Consider the following 20,307-nt stretch of genomic DNA (forward strand, 5'->3'; position numbering starts at 1 on the left):
AAATCACTTGGAATGGAATTTTTAGGGGAAACAGCACCACTACAGGCTGATCAGTTTATGAAGGATTTCCTCAGAAATGTGTTAATTGTTTCATTCCATGGTAACATGTTGGTACTCATTCTTGGATGCTGAAGAGAGCTATTTTCTCAAAATATTTTTTAGTAAATAAAGGAGCATGCATTATGAGGTTGACAGGAGCCTATCCAGTCAGAACTTAAGATATATGACCACATATAAATAATAATTAATGCAAACACATAAGTAACAAGGAAATATAAAGAAGCCTAAGGAGGTCAAGGCTGAGTGCTTAGAACACTCAGGAAGTGCTTATGTTTATTTTCACGTAACACACCATAGTGTGTAATTACATTTTAAAAAACGAGAACACATCATTCTTTTTTTCTATTGATCCATACTACTTGGAGTATGCAGTGGATTAGAGACCAGAGGATGAAACAAGACGGCCTTGGTATGTAAACATTTACAATGGGATAAAACGATAGAGTGCAAAATGAAAAATATCACTGCAAAAATTAGATACATTTTCCAACATTTTTCATTTATGTGACATGTTGTCCCAGTTTTGCAGTTCAGTAAAAACCTTTGCTGTATCTGTTGCCCTTCCAGAAATCTTGATTTAATAAAAAACGTGTTTCACATTTTTCAGAAGAGTCAGGAATCACACTGACTCTTAGAAACAGAAGCAAGAGCGAGTGCAAGACTGTCCGCATCAAACAAAACAAACCCCTGGTCCCTTCCTGTTACATATTTCGCACACATCACATTTTTACACTAAAAATAAAGAGCAATACTTAGTCTTTTTCAATTCAAGTGATCAACAACCAAATATTATTTGGTTTATTTGGAGCCTGTCACTAGTTTCCATGCTATTACTATCCTGAACATTGTCCTCATACTTAGTGCAAACCCAGGCCTATTGGGAATACTAATACATACATCTCCACTGAAATTATTTTTTTATATTGCTTGTAAGGTTGTGGACTAATTAGGGATTTGATACACTTGTTTTAAGAAAATAAATGTAACTGAAAGGCACACAAGCAGCTCTTCAGGCAATGGGTCTTATTTAAGGTAGGGGCCAAAGAGATCTTTGGGAACAGATGAAAGTTCTCTGCTCCATAAGCCGAAAGTTCCAGTGAAAGACAACCACAAGGGCAATGCTCACTATGAGCTTCAGAAGAAGTTTAATTTCATACTGAGAACAAAATAGATTTCAGCCTAACCTAAAATAAATAAGTGAATGTGCCTTATAATTGTGCGCTAAAAGGTTTTGTTGAAGGACCTTTCTTTCCATTAAAGCTTGGGCAGGTCTCTTACAAATCAAACTCTTAGGGTGATAAGGACAAAGGTAAGAAGTTCCTTGTATGTTCATTCAGAATATCAAAATACTAACCCGCTCTATGATCGGGTTAAATTGGTAGGGTTAACTTGTTTGAAGTGCTTCTAAAAGAAAATGGAAATGGATATATGTACTGTGGCATGCAACCATCCATACGATGAGACACTTTTGTCCAAAAACAAAGATTGTGGTATACTAGACTTGAGGCATGATGGTAGACACTATAAATAAAGATCAACTCTATTTTCATGTGTCATGTTCATAAAACTACTGCACTGGGGGTACTCAATCTACTGAATCAGGCAGTGCCGGGTAATGGACTGTGGAGCAGAATAACAGTAAATGTATAAGAGTGACAATGACAGGTCTTTGTAAAGGTAGTCAGAGATTATAGGTGTTTATATCCCACCTTAGATTTCTCTCATTCACTGGGCATTGCACCCCTGTGACAATTGATAATTCAATATTATCTATACATACCTTTCAAACTAGAGCATTCAATCATGGGCACCCTCCTGTTGTCTTAATAACTCGCATGCTCAGAAGCATCACATCTTTCATAAAGGGGTAGTCAAAAGTAAAAATGTTTTTATGTGCACTAACCACTTCAGAGACAATTCAAAAGTAAAAAAATATCAAGAGTAGATGAAAAACAATGTACCTGCTTTTGAGGCATCCAACAATATACCATTCAATGAAGATTTAAATGTCTAAAAATGGAGCACTCTTGTTAACGCAGGGGCTGTTTGGAGTTTGTGTGAAGCAAATGTACATTTCTGTTTCAGTGTCTGCCTTTCGGGCATTATATAACCGATTTATCAGCCTCTTTTGTATTTATGAGAGTTTTTTCCTTCTAATCTCTCAGTGGGATAATGAGAACCATGAACAGGTTCTTGTGATGGGGAAATCACTGTCACAAACTCCTTAAGCAAAATACCTGAACCGGACTACCTATCTTTCACTAATAGCACGTGCAACATTCTCAAGCCCAGACTTGCTGCTTCTAGGCCCAAAGTACAGAGGGCGAAACATGTGCAACTTTTTTTGGTTAGAAGAAAACTCAATAAGGGCCCAGTGAGTTTCTTTTCCTTCTGTATCAATGCTCCCTTTAACAAATTCCGTTATAAATGGCACTTCAAAGTTGTCTGTATTATCATTAACTTTATCCTCTTTTTAGCAGAGCAGAAGGACCTGAGTTCAGTCAGTAAAAGATGCTGAGAAAAGGCTAACTATCACTTGCTCAACCAAATTTATCTCTCCACTCTGGTCAAAGATCTGCTAATAGCTGTTTAACACAACGAGATATAGAGAAAAGGGTTGAGAGAAACAGTTTTCAGAAAGCCAAAGCCAAAGAATTGTAATGAAAAGGTAATGGAAGGAAATGAAGAGCAAAGTAATATGATGAGTGTGCAAGAAAATAAGAGTAGAAAAGAAAGAGAAGAAACAAAGATTGAGCTGAATGCAGAGGAATCACCATGAATATAGAATAGGAGAAGGGATGAGTGAACAGATCAGCTTTCTTAATGTCCCAATTATGGAGTTAGAATTATATTAAATACAAAATTAACGAAATACTGTGCTGGAACAGGTTAAAGTCATCATCTTTAGCATCGTGGTAGCTTTTTCTTATTGTTCAGTAGTTCAAAATTCAACATCGAAAACAGTCCGCTCTAATTCAGCCAGTTCTGTGACTTCCATCACCAGTACGTTGCATGCGTGCATGAATGACTTCCTTGGACACCTTTTTGCAGTCCGTGGCAAGGCCAAAGTAACACATTAGATCAATGAAGCTTGTGGTGAGGTTGAAGCTCCTGCCAAATTCACTAGTTGCATAATCAAAAGGAAACGTGTGGTGGTAATTGTGAAATCCTTCACCTAAAAATAGAATGGAGAAATTGTTTGAATAACAGTTAATTTAAAATAATAGAGAGGATGTTTTATTTGCATCAAATTATGTCACCAATGGTAGCTGTCCCTGTCGTTAAGAATTATATCAAATGGAAGACCCACCAATTTTCTTATAAGATACATTTTCTGTGAACTTTCCCCTACCACCCCCATCCATTTCTTGCTAAATTAGCACTTTCATTAATTCCTTTGTAATCTGCATACAGCAGGATATTCACTGGTCTGTAAAGAGTTCAGTAATTTTTGCCATCAGCTTTGCTTGGATCTTGTCAGTGGTATTTGTGAACGAAAACAATTGTATTCCTTTTATATTTACTAACTTTAGATCTGATTATTCATATGTATATTTAAAATATATTTTTCTGTGGTTTTGCCATTTTATGTGCTCACATATAATTCACAAACCTTATTCTCTTTCCAAAATATGTCTGAGAAATTAGTCTGGGTAACGAAATCTGCTCTAAGAAGTCTCTCTTGCCTCAGATTTATTACCGGTTTGCACCTATCTTCTATACAAGCAATATGTTTGAATAGTTTTGTCATCCTTGCCAAAACGATCTTTTTAGGATTGAAAGATATTCTTTTTATTAATCACCCTTTTTGCAGTGTTTTCAGAACCAAAGATGACAATGGTGCCTTCCCTCTTGGGATTGTTTTCCAACATCTAGAACTGCTACACAAATATTTTTGCTGTAAATCCTCTGGTGATTTCAGTAAGTGAAGAATTCTGTCACAGTTTAATATATCCTAGCGACCATGCAAACAGTATTCTGTAATGTAGACTACCTTGAATGTCCCTTAATTCCTTCCTAGATCATCGAAGTGGGATTGATGTTTCACATGTGGCAATAATGGTGGTGGCTTGAATACAGGTGCATCATATTCGGTGCTGACTGAAACTGAGAGCGCAGCATGGTCTGCTCTGCCGGCCTGTAGTTGATCTGAAATTCTAAATTAATCTATGGTTGATACTGAATGGCTGGCAAATGGGGAAGCTATTGTCTGCAAATGCTGGCACATCAGAGTCAAGAGTCAAAAGGCATGAGTGCTGACGTCGCAAACTTTCAGTTGAGTGGGAGGGAGGCAGAGTTAGGGAACAACTGGTTACTTTGTTCAGGATTTTTTTAAGTGCCGACATTGTCAGCTTTTGTTCCAGAGAGGCATAGTGACACTTCTGTGTTTTACACAACCCCTTACGATCAGTTGGGTCACTGTTGAGGCATTCCAGATTCAAGTGTGTTCTCTGAAGCCCTTATATTATCATTTAATAAAACACCCCATAGTGACGTGTTTATTATTAATATACTTGCTTTCCATTAACTTATTTTCCCCAGACAGCTCGTAAATAAACTGATTAAGAATGCTGGGAATAGTCCCTACTTTTTGACACTCAGCTGACCTTGTCTTGAAACCTAAGTCCAGATTTACTAAGCATCAATGCAATGCAGCACAGTATCCAAATTGTCAGCACTGCGTTTCATGAAGGAGAAAATTCAGCGGGGTAAACCCTGGGCCCCATCAAACAGACCCCACAAAAATAAGTGGGTATATAAATATATGACTTCGTACAGTCATAAACTGATGTTGGTTACAATAATCAACGATCTTCTGACTGTTTTGTGATGCACCATTATTAACTGCTTTGGAGAGAATGTCACTTTTCTGCTCTGCTGTCTGATTATGTTTGCATGACTACCTCTTGGATTAGAGGGCAACATTTAAATTCGATAATTCTGAAGTAATCTTGTATCTGCTTTTTTGATGGCTTGATCCTGACAACATTGACCCAAATTGTCACTGGCGGTTTGCTTCCCAAGAATTCAGTACAGAACTGAGGGTTAGTGTCTCTTTGTTGCATAGTGCAGTGGTAAATTTATGCCCCTAGAATGAAACGTTTTGTCGGGGTTATGTACCGTGGTTTAAGTGAATTGTGATAAATTACAGCCCTTTGAGACATCATAGTTGGGTTGGTGTCCATAGGATGCAGTGAAGTACGGTGGAGAAAGACCCCTACAATACAGTACAATCTAGAGGCCTTCTATTTCTTTTATGCTGTACAGTATGATGATTCACTGTCTTTATTTCTAGGATATGGGTTAGTATCCCTGCATGTAGTGTGGTGTGGTGGATTTGTGTCCCTCAAAAGCAGTATGGTGTGGTGGGCATGTATCCCTGGGTCTAGAATGCAATGCAGTATGGTAGGTTAGATCCCACTGCAATTCAGGACACTCTGGTAAATGAATCTCCCTGGCATGCAGTGAAGAATTGAGACGTGGCGTACACAGGGTGTAGTATTGAGGTATATTATTCCAATTATGCAGGGTAGTTTATGTACTGGCATCCATGCGGTGCAGCATTTTGAGTTAGTTCCTCTAGAATGCAATACAAAGTAGTGTGCTAGAATCCCTAAGATCAGTGAAATGTAGAATCTACAGAGTGTGGTTGGGTTGGTGTCCATAGGATGCAGTGAAGGACGGTGGAGAAGGACCCCTACAATACAGTACAATCTAGTGGCTTTCTATTTCTTGTATGCAGTACAGTATGATGATTCACTGTCTTTATTTCTAGGATATGGGATAGTATCCCTGCATGTAGCGTGGTGTGGCGGGTTTGTGTTCCTCAAAAGCAGTATGGTGGGGTGGGCATGTATCCCTGGGTCTAGAATTCAATGCAGTAAGGTAGGTTAGATGGCACTACAATTCAGGACACTCTGGTAAATGAATCTCCCTGGCATGCAGTGAAGAATTGAGACGAGGTGTACACACGGTGAAGTGTTGAGGTATAGTATTCCAATTATGCAGGGTAGTTTATGTACTGGCATCCATGCGGTGCAGCATTTTGAGTTAGTTCCTCTAGGATGCAACACAAAGTAGTGTGCGAGAATCCCGAAGATCAGTGAAATGTAGAATCTACAGAATGCAGTGCAGTGTGATGGTCTAGAGTCCCAATAAAGCATTAAAGTTGAAGTCTTAGTGTCACACTTAGGGCCTTTCAAATCCTGCGCAGTGTCATGAATGTTTCCCTACGATGATCAGTGTTGTGGAATTTGGTGGGTGATTAGTGTACTTTTTGCAGCACTGTTTTGCAGGCTAGTGTCTCTATGATGTCATGTAGTGAGATTGTATCCATTTGTCAGAACGCAATATGAGGGGCGCATTTATCGTTGTATAGCTAGTTAATGTTTGGAGGATGAATTTTAGAGTTTTACTGCAACCACGGCGTAGTGTAGAAAGCTGGACTTTCTACAATTTTCTGCAGTATGGTGGTTTGGTGTTCTCAGGGAACAGATCATTTTATTCGACTGGTGTTCCACACCATTTTAGTCGGCTGGTGTTCCTAAAGAGCACAAAAGTGTTGCTAAGCTGCACTAAAGAGTGGTGTGCCTGTGTGTGCGTGTAACTATCAATCTAATGGGGTCATTTCAGTTGGATACAATCTAATCACACTCCACAGAAGCAGTAATCATGTCAGTAGTAGATGATATACGAAAGGAAGTACGCAGAGCCAAAACTCAAGCTTTGGTACTACTTGACCTGTCTGTAGCGTTTGACACGGTCAACCATTTTCTCTAGGCTGCCTGGGTCAGGGCCGCAGGCCTACGGAATTCAGCTTTCAACTGGATCATTTAATTTCTGAGAGACAGATCTCAATCTGTTAGATTACCCCTTTTAATTCGGCAGAGGTGCAACTGAAATGTGGGGTGCCGCAGGGCTCCTCTCTTTTTCCCCACCTTTTTAATACCTACATTAGCCCCTGGGTCATCTCTATTAAAAACAAGAAAGTAAACATCTTTAACTATGCCGGTGACCTGCAATTGTTATTTGCTATCACGGATAGCTCTACATCCAGATGGCAGTCTTAAGACATTATACTGTTCATCCGAGATTGGTAGAACAGTAACCACCTAAAGCTAAACTCTGATAACACAAAGATAGTTATCACTAAAAATAATATTGATCGATGGAATCCGTTCTTCTGGCTCAGTGAGAGGGGTCCTTCTCCTCTGCCCAAAAAGTCGGTATAAAGCCTCGGTATCATCACTGATGAGGAGGTATCATACATGCAGCAGGTTGGAGCAGTGACATCTTCCAGCTTCTTTCAACTTCAACGTATTAAGAAGATTTAAAAAAATCCTTACTAGCGATGCCTTGATCCAAGTCATAATAGCTTTAGTCATGTCTAGAATTGACTATGCCAACTATCTCTATTTAAGTCTCCCCAAATTTCTCATGTGTAGGCTCCAGCTGATTCAGAACCAAGCTGCCCAGTTGATTTATCTTCCCAAATATGATCATATCTCTCAGTAAGTAAGCAGGTAAGTAAAGTCTTATATAGCGCACGAATGCCGAGGCGTCTTGGACCTGAGGAAAGCAGGATGGCAATGAAGACAGGAAGGGCTTGATCACTGTAGGGGGAGGGGGTTGACCCAGGTTTTAACCTGGCTCATAAACTGCGATTTTGACGGTAACATCCTGATATTGAGTGGGAGTTCATTCCAAAGCTTGGAGGCCATGAAAGATAGGCAGCAGCCTCCCCATCTGGCTCTGCTAACTCTAGGGATGTGTACCAGGAGTTTGTTGACCGATCTTAGCATCCTGCTACGGGAATGCCTTTTGAATAGTTTATGGTAGTTGTGGGTCCCCCCTCCATAAATGATTTATGGACCAGGCGCAGTGCCTTAAACTGAATTCTCTGCTTGCCAGGTAGCCAATGCAGATCACTGATTGCACCTGATATAGGATTGAATTTTTGGAGTTTTTAACAGGGTGTGTGCCGCTGCATTTTGTAGGGACTGGAGTTTCAGCAGCTGGCGTTCATCAACGCCTAGGTAAAGGGCGTTATAACAGTCAAGATGAGTCAAAATAAGAGCCACCATAACCGTTTTTCTTTAATCCTCGGGTAAAAAAGGCAGCATTTTCGGAAGTGTTTTAGGAGAAAGTAGTAGGCTGATGTCAATTGGTTGATCTGCCCAGAAAGATTGAGCTGGGCGTCACATAAGAACCCAAGGTTCCCCACTTTGGAGGCCGGGACAGGGCAAGACCCAGCCGCCGCTGGCCACCAGGCTTGGGACCAGATGGGAGAACCATAGCCAAATTCCATGACCTCAGTCTTGGACGTGTTCAATTTTAGATTATTATGCATCCACTCCATAATGTGGCCAAGACAGCAGTGAACTCACCCGTCACCATTTCTGACTTTGATGCAATGGAGATAATAAATTGAGTGTCAAACGGCATATGACATCAACGAGAAGCTGTGTTTTTTAATTAGTTGGCCAGCGGGGTTACATAAATATTAAAAAGCTTTGGACAAAGTGCCGATCCTTGCGGCACTCCCCCTGAAAGGTAGAATGTGCCAGATTCTATGGAGTTCCAACACACCCTCTGTTCTCTAGCAGAGAGGAAGGAGGTGAGAAGGGAAAGGGCAGAGCCCCCAATTCCTACTGCCTTCAGCCGTCACGTAAGTACAGCATGACTAACGGTTTCAAACGCGGCTGATAGGTCAAGTCGGATCAGGATGGCCCTTCCACCTTTGTCAACTTGCCATCTAATTTCTTCCACGGCCAAAATTTAAGTGCTGTTTCCGTTGAATGGCCTGAACGGAAGCCATGTTGTGTAGAGTCTAGCATATTGTTAGCGTTTAGATAGTCCGTGAGCTCTGTATTAATGGCCTTTTCAAGGACTTTCGCTGCCAGGGGCAGGCAGGTGATTGGACGGTAATTTGTGACCTCAAGAGGGTCAAGGGAGGATTTCTTCAGGATGAGTCAGATATAAGCTTTCTTCCAGGAGGATGGGCAAATACCGGTGTTGATAACATTATTCAATGTTTGGCCCCCTCGATCTGACTAGTATAAAAGTTCTTTTTAGAGCTGATAAAGGCAGCTTTGTAGGCATGTAATGTCTGGTTGTCATTTTTTCTAGCCGTCATGCTGTAGTCTACTCTCCATATGCGTTCAAGGTGTCTGCCTGTGGATTTGATTGTTTTCAGCTCGGGATTGTACCAAGGGGCAGTAGGTTATTTCCTATGCTGTTTAACAGTTCTTCCTGGAGCTAATTGGTGGCTGACCTGATCCAATTCGTGTAATTTTCAGCTGCCAGATTAGAGTCTGCACCTAGGGTTGGCATATTGTTAGATAGCAGGTCTGTTAACATCTCTGGTTCGATGTTCCGCCAGGGCCAGGTTTTAGTAGGGGGCAGAAGTGGCAGTAGTGGGTCTATATTAGGACCCTCGGGTAGGTTAAAATATATTGCCATATGGTCTGACCATGTGAGTGGCAGAATTCTTTCAATGCGCAAAAGGGAGTTGTTTGTGAAGATCCCATCCAGAGTATTGAGCGCCTTACTGGTAGGTACAAAAGGGGGTGATGATGGACGGAGCATCTGAACCAATCAAACACTCACACACAGTCAACAGATCTGGGTTTAATCCTACACCGTTCTTTAGCCCACTCTGCCACCCCAGTTCAGACAGTGGTAGGTAGTCAGACTATCTGTGTTAAGTCATGCGATTCTAGGGGTCAATTAGTACATTGGTGAAAGCATTCTCACAACGTTCAAGATCAGAATTTAAGACCCCTAATATGGTGATTGTGGGGAAGTCTGAGCATGACTCTAACATGGTCTGTAGTGCAGGAGAGAATAAGGATTTGGTCCCAGCCGGTCTATAGAGGAGTAAACCTTGAAAGGTTATTGTATTCCTGATTTTGATGTTAAACATCATGGCTTCTGCACCTGGTAGCATAACAGATGTGGAAGGAATTTTAAACTCCGACCTGTAGATGAACAATTGTTACTTACCTGTAAACAGGTGGTTCTCCAGTATTGGTGTCTTTCATAGATTCACATGCTTGAATATTATTATTATTATTAAACAGTTTTGTATAGCGCATGGTTACCCTGGAGCATCCCATCGCTTCACCAAACAGAGTAACAGTAAAAGAAAAGAGGCACAGGAATTTAGCAGAAGAGAAAAGTTTTCAGTTGTTTACGAAAACGCAGAAGACATAGCTCCGAGCGTAAACCTAGGGGGAGTGAGTTCCAAAGGGTTGAAACCTTTACGGAGAATCTCCTCCCTCCTGATCGGGCCTTTTTGACCCTGGGGACCACGAGTAAATGTTGTTGGTCAGAGCGTAGAGTTCTACTTGCTTTATACGGGGTCACCAGCTTTTGGAGGGCAGGAGGGCCTTTGCCTTGCAAGATTTTGTGTGCAAGGCAGAGAGATTTAAATTTAACCCTTTCTCGCACTGGCAACCAGTGCAGCGCCCTCAATGCAGGTTTGGCCGATCGTGACATGGGGATGTTGTGAAGCATTGGTGCCGCCGCATTCTGAACTGGTTGAAGTTTGTTCAGAGTGATCTCAGGGGCACCCAGGTAGATTGCATTACTGAAATCTAATCTAGATATAATCAGGCCCTGGATCAAAAGCTTCCGAGATAGAAATGGAATCAGAGGCAGCACTTTGCGCACCGATCGGAGAAGGCCAAAACAGACACCAGCTAGTTTGGACGCCTGGGTCCTGAAGGAGAGGTCTTGCTCCAACCAAATACCCAGGCTCTTGATCTCGGCCTTGGTTTTGGGAGGGGGTCCCAGGCAGCTAGGCCAAGCCGAGCAGGGGAGTGAGGGACTTTTCATTCCCATCAGCATTATCTCAGTTTTTGAGCCATTCAGCTTTAGTGCTGAATCCCCCATCCAAGAGTGTACTTTGGATAGGCAGGAATGTAGCACCTGGGAATTATCCGTGGCCTGGGAGAGGGCGAACACCAGCTGGGTGTCGTCGGCATAGCTCACGATCTTGATGTTAAATGGAGCCACCACATCCTTCAGGGGGGCCATGTACACATTAAATAATGTGGGACTCAGAGAGGAGCCCTGAGGCACACCACAATGGAGGTGGGTGGATGCCGATCGTGCGCCCCCTTCCCAGACCTGGAAGGTTCATTCTCTGAGGAATGACCTAAGCCATTTCAACGCTGTCCCCCTCACTCCGGCATCTGACAGTCGCTGAAGTAACACTCGATGGTTGACAGTGTCGAACGCTGCACTAAGGTCCAGGAGGATCACTGCCACTGATCCTCCTGAATCTAAGATGCAGCGTACCTCCTCCGCGACTGCCAGCAAGGCGGTGTCAGTGCCTTGGCCCGGCCGAAAGCCCGTTTGGGAGCTTCTCAGCACACCGTTGGACTTAAGGAAATTGGATAGCTGGAGATTAACCAATTTTTCCGTGATTTTACTTAGTACCGGGAGTAGCGAGATGGGCCTGTAGTTCGCCAGGTTTTTTTAGGAGGGCTTTTACTATTGCACCCTTCCAGTTGGGTGGGACTACACCAGCACCTAATGAGGCATTAATTACCTCAGTAATAGGCTCCACAATGGAAGGGGCAACCAGTTTGAGAATCCTCATGGGGACAACGTCCCGGGGAGAGCCACTCTTAATGGACAATAAGACTTTAAGAGCTTCATCTTCAGTGACTGGTCCAAAAGAGTCCACGGTCCTCAGAGGTAAACCCTCATCCTCCACCTAAACTTGTTTTCAGTCTTTGCTTATGCATTGTATTATGGAAACTTTGTGTTATAGTACGGACTGCTAACTATTCTATATTCAAGCATGTGAATCTATGACAGACACCCCAATACTGGAGAAGAACAATTGTTACTTACCTGTAAACAGGTGGTTCTCCAGTATTGGTGTCTTTCATAGATTCACATGCGACCCTCCCTCCTCCCCTCAGAGGCTCTCTTCTCCTCATAGACTCTTTGGGTCACTCTGTGCTATGAAAATCTGAGGTGTTGAGCAGGCAACCTATGCCTCTTCTTTACATATTTCTGTTTTTTTCTTCTAATTATATATGGATATATATGCATATATATATATATATATATATATATATATATATATATATATATATATATATATATATATTAGTATTTATTGCTATTTTATTTACTGTGGGACCCCCACTCCGACGACGGGGAATATTCACCTTGCCCCAAATTAACATAGGAGCTGAGCCCCTGGAGGATGAGGGTTTACCTCTGAGGACCCTGGACTCTTTTGGACCAAATATATATATATATATCTATCTATCTATCTATCTATCTATCTATCTATCTATCTATCTATCTATCTATCTATCTATCTATCTATCTATCTATCTATCTATCTATCTATCTATCTATATATATATATATATGTATTTAGTATTTATTGCTATTTTATTTACCGTGGGACTCCCACTCCGACGACGGGGAATATTCAAGCATGTGAATCTATGAAAGACACCCCAATACTGGAGAAAATAGCAATTCCCCGGCCCATTTGGCCCAATCTGGGCTGTCTGGCAAGCGAGTAGCCCATCGGTAGAGCTGTCACCCAATCTGGTTCTGATGACGCAGTGGCCCAGTTTTCAGTGAGAAATACAATATCAGGGTTTGAGGTTAGAAGTAGTTACTCCAATTGGTATTAGTGTTTAATAGCAGATCTGGCATTAAGTAGTATAGCGTTAATTAGACCATCTTTAATATGTTGAACACTAATAGCTACTGTGCATTTGGAAGAGAGAGGATTATGCTGGGTGTTTTGATTCATGGTTCTATACGGTATGTGCATTTGTGAGCTTATCTGCAGGTTGACAGCAGGGGAGGTAGCAGGGAGGTTATCAATTAAGAGTGTAAACCTACAATGGGGGCAGAAGAAAGCATTATTTTTGGATTCCCTAACCTGAAAATAGACGTTTTCACATCTACAAGTTTTAAGAGAAATAGTTGCTCCTTCGTGTAAGTTAGGGCTGTTGTGCGCGCAGGGTTCCTGGCGCATGGCGCACCGTTGGCACGGACGGGCGCAGACGAGCTTCCCTTTGGCGTGTCCGCTGCGCGCTCGATAATGCATTAGGCAGATATGCCCCTGTAGCCGGGAGCTGCAGTGGAAAGCTATACCGCCAGCTGCTACAAGGACGGGCCAGTATGAAGATGAGAAAATAACAAGGCTAGTGCTCTTTCCGCTCAATCGAAGGGAAAACTTTGCGGCAGACCCAAGAGCAGAGAAAGGTATGAGGATGCTGGGAGTGCTTGTCTGAACAATCCCGGGAAGAACAAGAAAGTAGAGATCTACAAAAACAATGGCAATACAGGCTAAAAACAGACAATTAAAGCGATCTAAAAGATCATAAAACCAAAGTGCAAGTGCAAAGTGCAGTAATGCGTGCCTTACTTCATGCGCGTACGCTCAGGTGACTAAGGACCTCCACTGGTTGCCAGTCGTACAGAGAACAATATTCACGGTGTACTGCACAGTCGTTAGGGCCTTGCATATGAAATGTCCCAGCTTTGTTAAATCTTGAGTTATTGAATACTGCTCTACCAGAGAACGGAGATACAGTCAGCTACACTTTCTTGTTATCTCCTCATTTAAAAAAATCGACAGGAGGGTGTAGGTTCTCCGTCATTGCTCCAAGAGCATGGAATACATTGCCATAGGAACTTAGGACCACTACTAACTATGCTAGATTTAGACAGCTACTAAAGACATGGCTCTTTAACCAGGCCTACCAATAACTGTGTATCAATGTTGAATCATCTAACTAGCGCCAAGATACCATTTGGTGAACGTGCATTCAAGAAATTTGCAGTAACATAACATAATGCCATTACATGCTGGGTCTTACCACAGACAAAAAATACTTCGTCCCTTCTAAAAATGGACTGTTCATTCTAAACTACTAGACTCGCAGTTCAGGATGGACTGTTCCATTTGCAGTAGGGCTAATAGTCATTTGCATGTGGTTGGTCCCTGTCTGTAGTGGACAATGGTATAGAATGTACCCAGAAAGAGTCAGATTGAGTTAAGGATTTTCTTTCATCACTTTGTGGTGACACAGTGAGTCACACCAAGTGACAAGGGTCTGCCCAAGCTGAAAACAATGGAATCGAATAACTCAAGAGTAATCATCAGTGTAATTTCAATGACGTTTGCATTGAGATGAATAACATCTTGCCGATGATACAAAAGAAAACAAGTTACTTACCTTTAACTTTGATTCTCCAGTATTGGTACCTTTCACAGATTCCCATAGCTTGTATCATTACCCATCGTCGGAATGGGAGCCTCGGTAAATAAAAAATACCATAGCAGTAGGTACAAAAGAGAAAAAAAAGGCCTAGGCCTCATCTCATTTTGTGGCATATCCACCTCTTTTTGTAGAAGAGACCAACATAATACAACAACCAATCAGGTTAACCTCACCCCATAGAACCTTCCTGAGAGTGCCTCAGATTTTCATAGCCGTTGTGGAACAGTATAACAGAATATGCTAAAGGCTGAGCTTTCCCAGGGGAGGAGGGTGAGCGCATGGTAATCTATGAAAGTTACCAATACTGGAGAACCAAAATTCCAGGTAAATAACTTGTTTTCTCACTCCAGTATTGGAACTTTCATAGATTCCCATAGCTTGTATCAGAGTAGCTAGCAGTTAGGAAAAAAGACACCCATTTTGTGTAATAATACATTGTATAACCTTGCATCTATATCAGCATAAGAAATAAAAGTAACCAAATATCAGCCAGTAAACATCATCAGATACAAAATGTGCAAACCTATAACAGGAAGGAGAGTTGGAAGGGAAAGCTCACCGCTCACTGGAAGAGATTCCTTAGGACTGCCTGTCCCACAGCAGCATCGCTTCGTGTGGAATAGTCCAAGCAGTAATGTCTCATGAACGTATGGGCACTGCTTCATGTAGCTGTCCTGCAAATGTCTTTGATCGGCACTCCAGCGAAAAGAGTAGCTTAAGATTAAACTGATCTTGTCGAGTGTGCCCGGACCCGCCCTTCTAGGGGCTTACCAGCTGCTTGGTGACAGTAGTGGATCGCGCTGGCAATCCATCGTGCAATCCCTTGTTTTGAAAGGGGAAAACCTTTGCGAGGTGCACTGAAAGCGACAAAGAGCTGAGTAGATCTCCTGAAGTCTCTGGTGAGTTGGATATAAAATGCTAAACACCTTTGAACATCCAGAGAATGAAGAGACCTCTTCACTGGAGTTGTCGTTCGAGGGAAAAAAGATTTCAGAATGACTGGTTCATTCAAATGAAAATCCGAAGGAACCTTTAGGATGAATTTTGGATTTGTCCTCAGGATGAGAGTGTCTTTTTTGAACTGTAAGAACGGATCCTTAATAGTGAGAGCCTGAAGTTCAGAACCCCCTCCTGGCTGATGTTAAAGCGAGAAGGAGGGCCACCTTTCATGAGGGAAATTTAAGGTCCTCCCTATGAATTGGCTCAGAGGGAGGCCTCATTAGTTGAGCAAGGACAAAGTTGAGCTGCCTCATGGGTGGAGGAGGTCCAACTGGAGGAAAAACCCTAAAAAGTCCTTTTAAAATGTGTTTCACGATTCTTGCAGACCAAAGGGAAGGGCCTGAAGATGTTTGTCTGAATCTAGAGATCGCTGCCAGGTGCACCTTGATAGAAGAATGGGCGAGACCTGATTTGGCCAGAGACAAAATGTATGGCAAAATCTGATAAGGAGCAGAAGAAAATGGATGAATCTTCTGTTGGCGGTACCACAGGCAGAAATGTTTCCATTTTGAACGATAGGTCTTATTCGTACTTGGTGCGAGCGCCTAAGCTAACACCTATGTACATTCTTGAGGGATATTCAAGCTCTGAAATTCTATCTGCTCAAAAGCCACGCTGTCAACTACTGAGAGCTGGGGTCCGGATGTACCACTTGGCCCTGGGACATCGTCAATAGAGAGGGAATTGGATGCAGGTGAATTGGATGATCCTGGGAGAGCAGGAGAAGCTCTGTAAACCAAAACTGGCGGGGCCACGCCAGTGCCACTAGGATCATTCTGTAGGGTTCAGCTTTGAGCTTCCTGAGCAGTCGCGGATTTGGAGGAAAGGCGCCTGATCAGGCCATCAAAAGCACATCCCCAATGATCCCTGATGGTGTTCCCTGCTTGCGTAGAACCAGCATTTTCTGTTCTCTGGAGTGGAAAACAGGTCTATGGACAGTCTGCCCCAAAGATTGAAAACTCTCTTCAGAGTGAGCTGGTCCAACTCCCACTTGTGGCTCACAGATTTGAGACGACTCAGCGTATCTGCTGTCTTGTTGAGGGCACCCGGAATATGTTCCGCCGAAAGTGAAATTTGGTGATGGATAATCCACTCCCAAATCTCTTGTGCTTCCTTGGACAGCAGAGGAGACCTTGTTCCACCCTGCTTGTTCACATAATGCATGGCCGTCGAGTTGTCTGTACGGACCAGGACGGTGGATTTTCGAATCTCGGAAGGAAAGCCAGTAAAGCTAGACGAATCGCTTTGAGCTCCAGCAGGTTGATGTGGAGAAGACCTTGTTCGGACCGCCAGTGGCCGCTCACTTGAAAGTCTTGCAAGACCGCCCCTCAGCCTTCCAGAGAGGCGTCCGTGGTAAGTATCAAAGGAGCTGGAGTAACTTTGAAGGTGAGACCCTTTGAGATATTGTCTTTGACCATCCACCAGCAGGCCGCCTCTTTCATAAGAGGAGTGATGATTACTTTGTCATCGAAAGAGCCTTTTGCTTGGCGCCACTGCAGTCCAATTGCTCTTGGAGCGGGCGCATACGAAGCCTGCAATGCGGAATTAAGGGAATGCAATATGAGATTGATCCTAGAAGAGATTTGTATAGGCGAACAGACAGAAACTGTCTTGTTAGCAATCGACGGGCGGAGGTAATCAGTCGTTGCTGTCCTTCTTCTGATGTAAAAGCTTTAAAATAGCCTGTGTCCAGAATAGCCCCCAGAAACTTGGCCGACTTGGAAGGACAGAGGACTGACTTGTCCTTGTTGAGTTGAAGTCCCAGATGACTGAAAAGTTGAATGCAGCTTTCAACTGCTTTTGAAGCTGCCTGAGAAAACGGTGCTTTCACCAACCAGTCGTCCAGATAAGGAAAAACCTCTAGTGATTGTTTTCTGAGAAACGCTGCGACTGGGGCTATGACCTTTGTGAACATCGGCGGCGCGGATCTGAGTCCGAAATGCAGGACCTTGAATTAGAAGTGGCTCTTGGCTACTGTAAAGCGTAAAAACCTCCTGTAGGCCGGGTGGATGGGAACATGGAAGTATGCGTCCTCGAGATCCAGAGTGGCCATGTAATCCCCTGGATTGAGAAGTCGCAAAATGTCCTGAAGGGATACCATCCGAAAGGAGAGTTTTATGAGATAGGTGTTGAGATTCCTCAGGTCTTAGATTGGGCACCATTTTTCTACGATATTGTGAATGAAGAAGAACCAGGAATAGAATCCTTTGCCTAATTGAGACAGAGGTTCTGGCTTTATCGCTCCTTTGAGAAGTAGTTGGTGAGATTCTAGACGTAGGTGTAGATGTTTGGATTCGGTAGCGCGAGGGGCTCTGGAGGGTGGACGGTGTTGAAACCCAGTGTGTGGCCAAACCGGATGATATTGATGACCCACTGATCTGATGTTATGAGTTGCCAGTTGTAGTGGCATTGTGATATCCTGCCGCACAATGGTGTTACAGGGGGTGAAGGAACAGTAGACAGAGCCGGGAAGCCACTATTGGCGCTTAGAGGAATCTCTCCCCTGGCGTCCTTGTCCTTCTCTAGAGGATTGGCGAGAGAAAGACGACGATTGGCCCTGTCGTTGAGAACACTGGGGCCAGTAAGACTGAGATTTCTGCGAATAGGAGGAATAGCGCTGCTGCTGGTATCCACTCTTATACGAAGAAAAACCTCTTCCTCTCGCTCCACGGAAAGGTACTTTGCGGTATTGCAAAGTCCCACGGGATTTCGCTGCTTCCGTGCCCTTTTTTATATCATGCAGCGCATCATCCACATGTTTTCCAAAAAGCATTTCCCCATCGAACAGCAGATCTATGATTTTATTTTGGACTCCGGGGCGAAACCAGGTGGCCCGAAGCCAGCCTTGCCGTCTAAGGACTGCCGCACCTGCCAAAGAGGGGAAAACAATGGTAGCAATGTCCATTGCGCAACAATCGAAGAACGCTCTCCTTCCTCCAGGATTTTCTTTGCGTCTGCCTTCGAGCCTTCTGGTAGCTGGTCCACATTTGGCGATCATATCGTCCCAGAATTGCCAAGGCATTTGCAGCCCTGACCAGGAGGCTGGACATAGAAGAAAACCTCTTTCCCACATTATCTAGTCGCCTACCCTCCTTATGAGGTGGTGTGGTAAGGGGCGCCGACGGATTCTTTGACTTTCTTTGGGCCGCTTGAGAAATTAGTGAGTCCGGTTTCGGTTGGCTAACCAGACAAGCGGGGCTATCCTCTGGAGCTTTGTGCTTTTCTCCAGTCCAGGAAGAACAGACATGACGGTAGCTGGAGACTTTATTACCTTTATCCCCTCATCCCAGACATGGCCCACAGTTGGGATAGAACGGACAGATTTTTTATAAGGCGCTTTAAAATTATAAAGAAAACATTCCGACTGAACTGATGGTATGGGAGGATTGAAACTTTTGGAAGCTCTTTCCATTAAATTGTGGAAACCTCCGATATCTTCTTGAGGAGAATCCACCGGATCCGGAGATGGAGAAGCCCGATCCGGAGTAATGTAGTCAACCCATTCCCTATCTAGATCTGGGACTGAGACTGTGCCCTGTTCATCATCCGATGAGTCTTCTTGAACTGTGACTACATTTTGTTGAAGTTCTGTTGGCTCCGGAAACGGAGCTTGTGGAAGAGGAGGAACAACAGGACCAGAAGATTGAGTTGGAGGTGGAGACACTTGCAATGACTGTTGACCGTACGATTGAGATGGAAATCTTTTCCTATAATCCAACAACATGAATTGCAGATCAGCAATAAGTGAAGACAGCATGGCCACCATGCCCTGCTGCGACTGTTCTTGAGATCTAGTTTGCGGCAGATATTGCTGTTGGTCCATATAATAGTCCTCAAGAGTCTGACTCCTGGTATTTCACACGTAACTTGGATGGGCTATATGCATCCCCGTAAGGACTGTCATCCCCGTCTGAAAACTCCTCCAAAAGGAGTGCCGGAGGTAGTGGTGTCACTCTCCAAGGAGATGCCATCTACGGGGTAATCTGGCGTCTTTTTATTGAAATTGCCACTCTTTGTATCATCGGCGGAGGAACCTCCGACAAAGATTGGACCGTTGACGACGAAGGAGTGATCGTTAAGGGAACCGTCGTCGAGACCGACGTCAGTACCATGCTGGAAGCTGTAGATGTGGACGACGTCGCCACCATCATCGTCGTCATCCTCGTCGAGGTAGTGAACATCGTTGACGACATGGTAACTGGTACCTCAGGTTGCAGCGTTGACGAAGGCACTGGAGACGACGAAGCCCTCGTCGGCGTGCCCGTCGACAGAGCTGAAATCGACGTCGGTTGAATCTTTGACGCTGTCGTCGACGTACCTGATGTTGTCGTCATCGACGTACGGATTTTCTTGTCAGATATTCCCTCAGGCAGGACAGAAGCTGTTTTTTTGAACAGTTTTGGCTTCTCAGAGGGTGGGGGTGAAACAGAAGGCCCATGGCTCGCCTTCTTATAAGAATGTGCCTCAGAAACCGGTCCTTCCCTCTCCTTTACACCTCAGTGAGGAGATTTGATGGGACTGCGCCTGTCAGACCTATCTGAGGTCTTTTGTAAGGCTTTGGCAAGGGGGTCAGCAGACGTTGAAGGTGAAGACCTACTCCTTTTTTGACATCTCCTCGAAGATGTCGCAGAGGAGGCATCATCACTGTCACTGTCTTTCCGTGACTTTAACTTTTGCAACCAGGTGAGTAAACATCCCCCACGGTCCCTCAAGGTTTTTGAAGAGAAGGTCCGACAGATCTTGCAGTCAAAGGCCTTGTGGTCAGGGTACAAACAATACATACAGTCTTTATGTTTGTCCTCAACATAAAGCCTCTTTTTTTAACAGGTGGCACAGGCTTTGAATAAAGCTTTCTTCTCCTTGTCAGACATCCTGAAGAACACTGAAGAGAAACAGATGAAACACAGAAGTTGAAGAGAAATCTGAGCAGAGCTCAGTGGAGACTCCCTTGCACAACGTGCGGTAGAAAATCTAA

At 43.6% G+C, this 20,307-nt stretch overlaps 1 protein-coding gene across 2 annotated transcripts in view; it reads right to left on the minus strand.

Moving 5' to 3' along the window:
• Positions 1 to 293: 293 nt before the first annotated feature.
• The window catches only part of SCD (stearoyl-CoA desaturase), a 54,754-nt gene continuing 34,740 nt past the window's right edge, over positions 294 to 20,307 (minus strand). For both annotated transcript variants that reach the window (XM_086922252.1, XM_086922253.1), the window contains one exon: positions 294 to 3,235. In XM_086922252.1, the coding sequence (XP_086778378.1) occupies positions 3,036 to 3,235 (200 nt within the window). In that variant the 3' untranslated portion in view covers positions 294 to 3,035. The remainder of the gene's footprint in view (positions 3,236 to 20,307) is intronic.

Source organism: Lissotriton vulgaris, chromosome 5 (genome assembly GCF_964263255.1).
Source record: "Lissotriton vulgaris chromosome 5, aLisVul1.2, whole genome shotgun sequence".
Lineage (NCBI taxonomy): Eukaryota > Metazoa > Chordata > Amphibia > Caudata > Salamandridae > Lissotriton > Lissotriton vulgaris.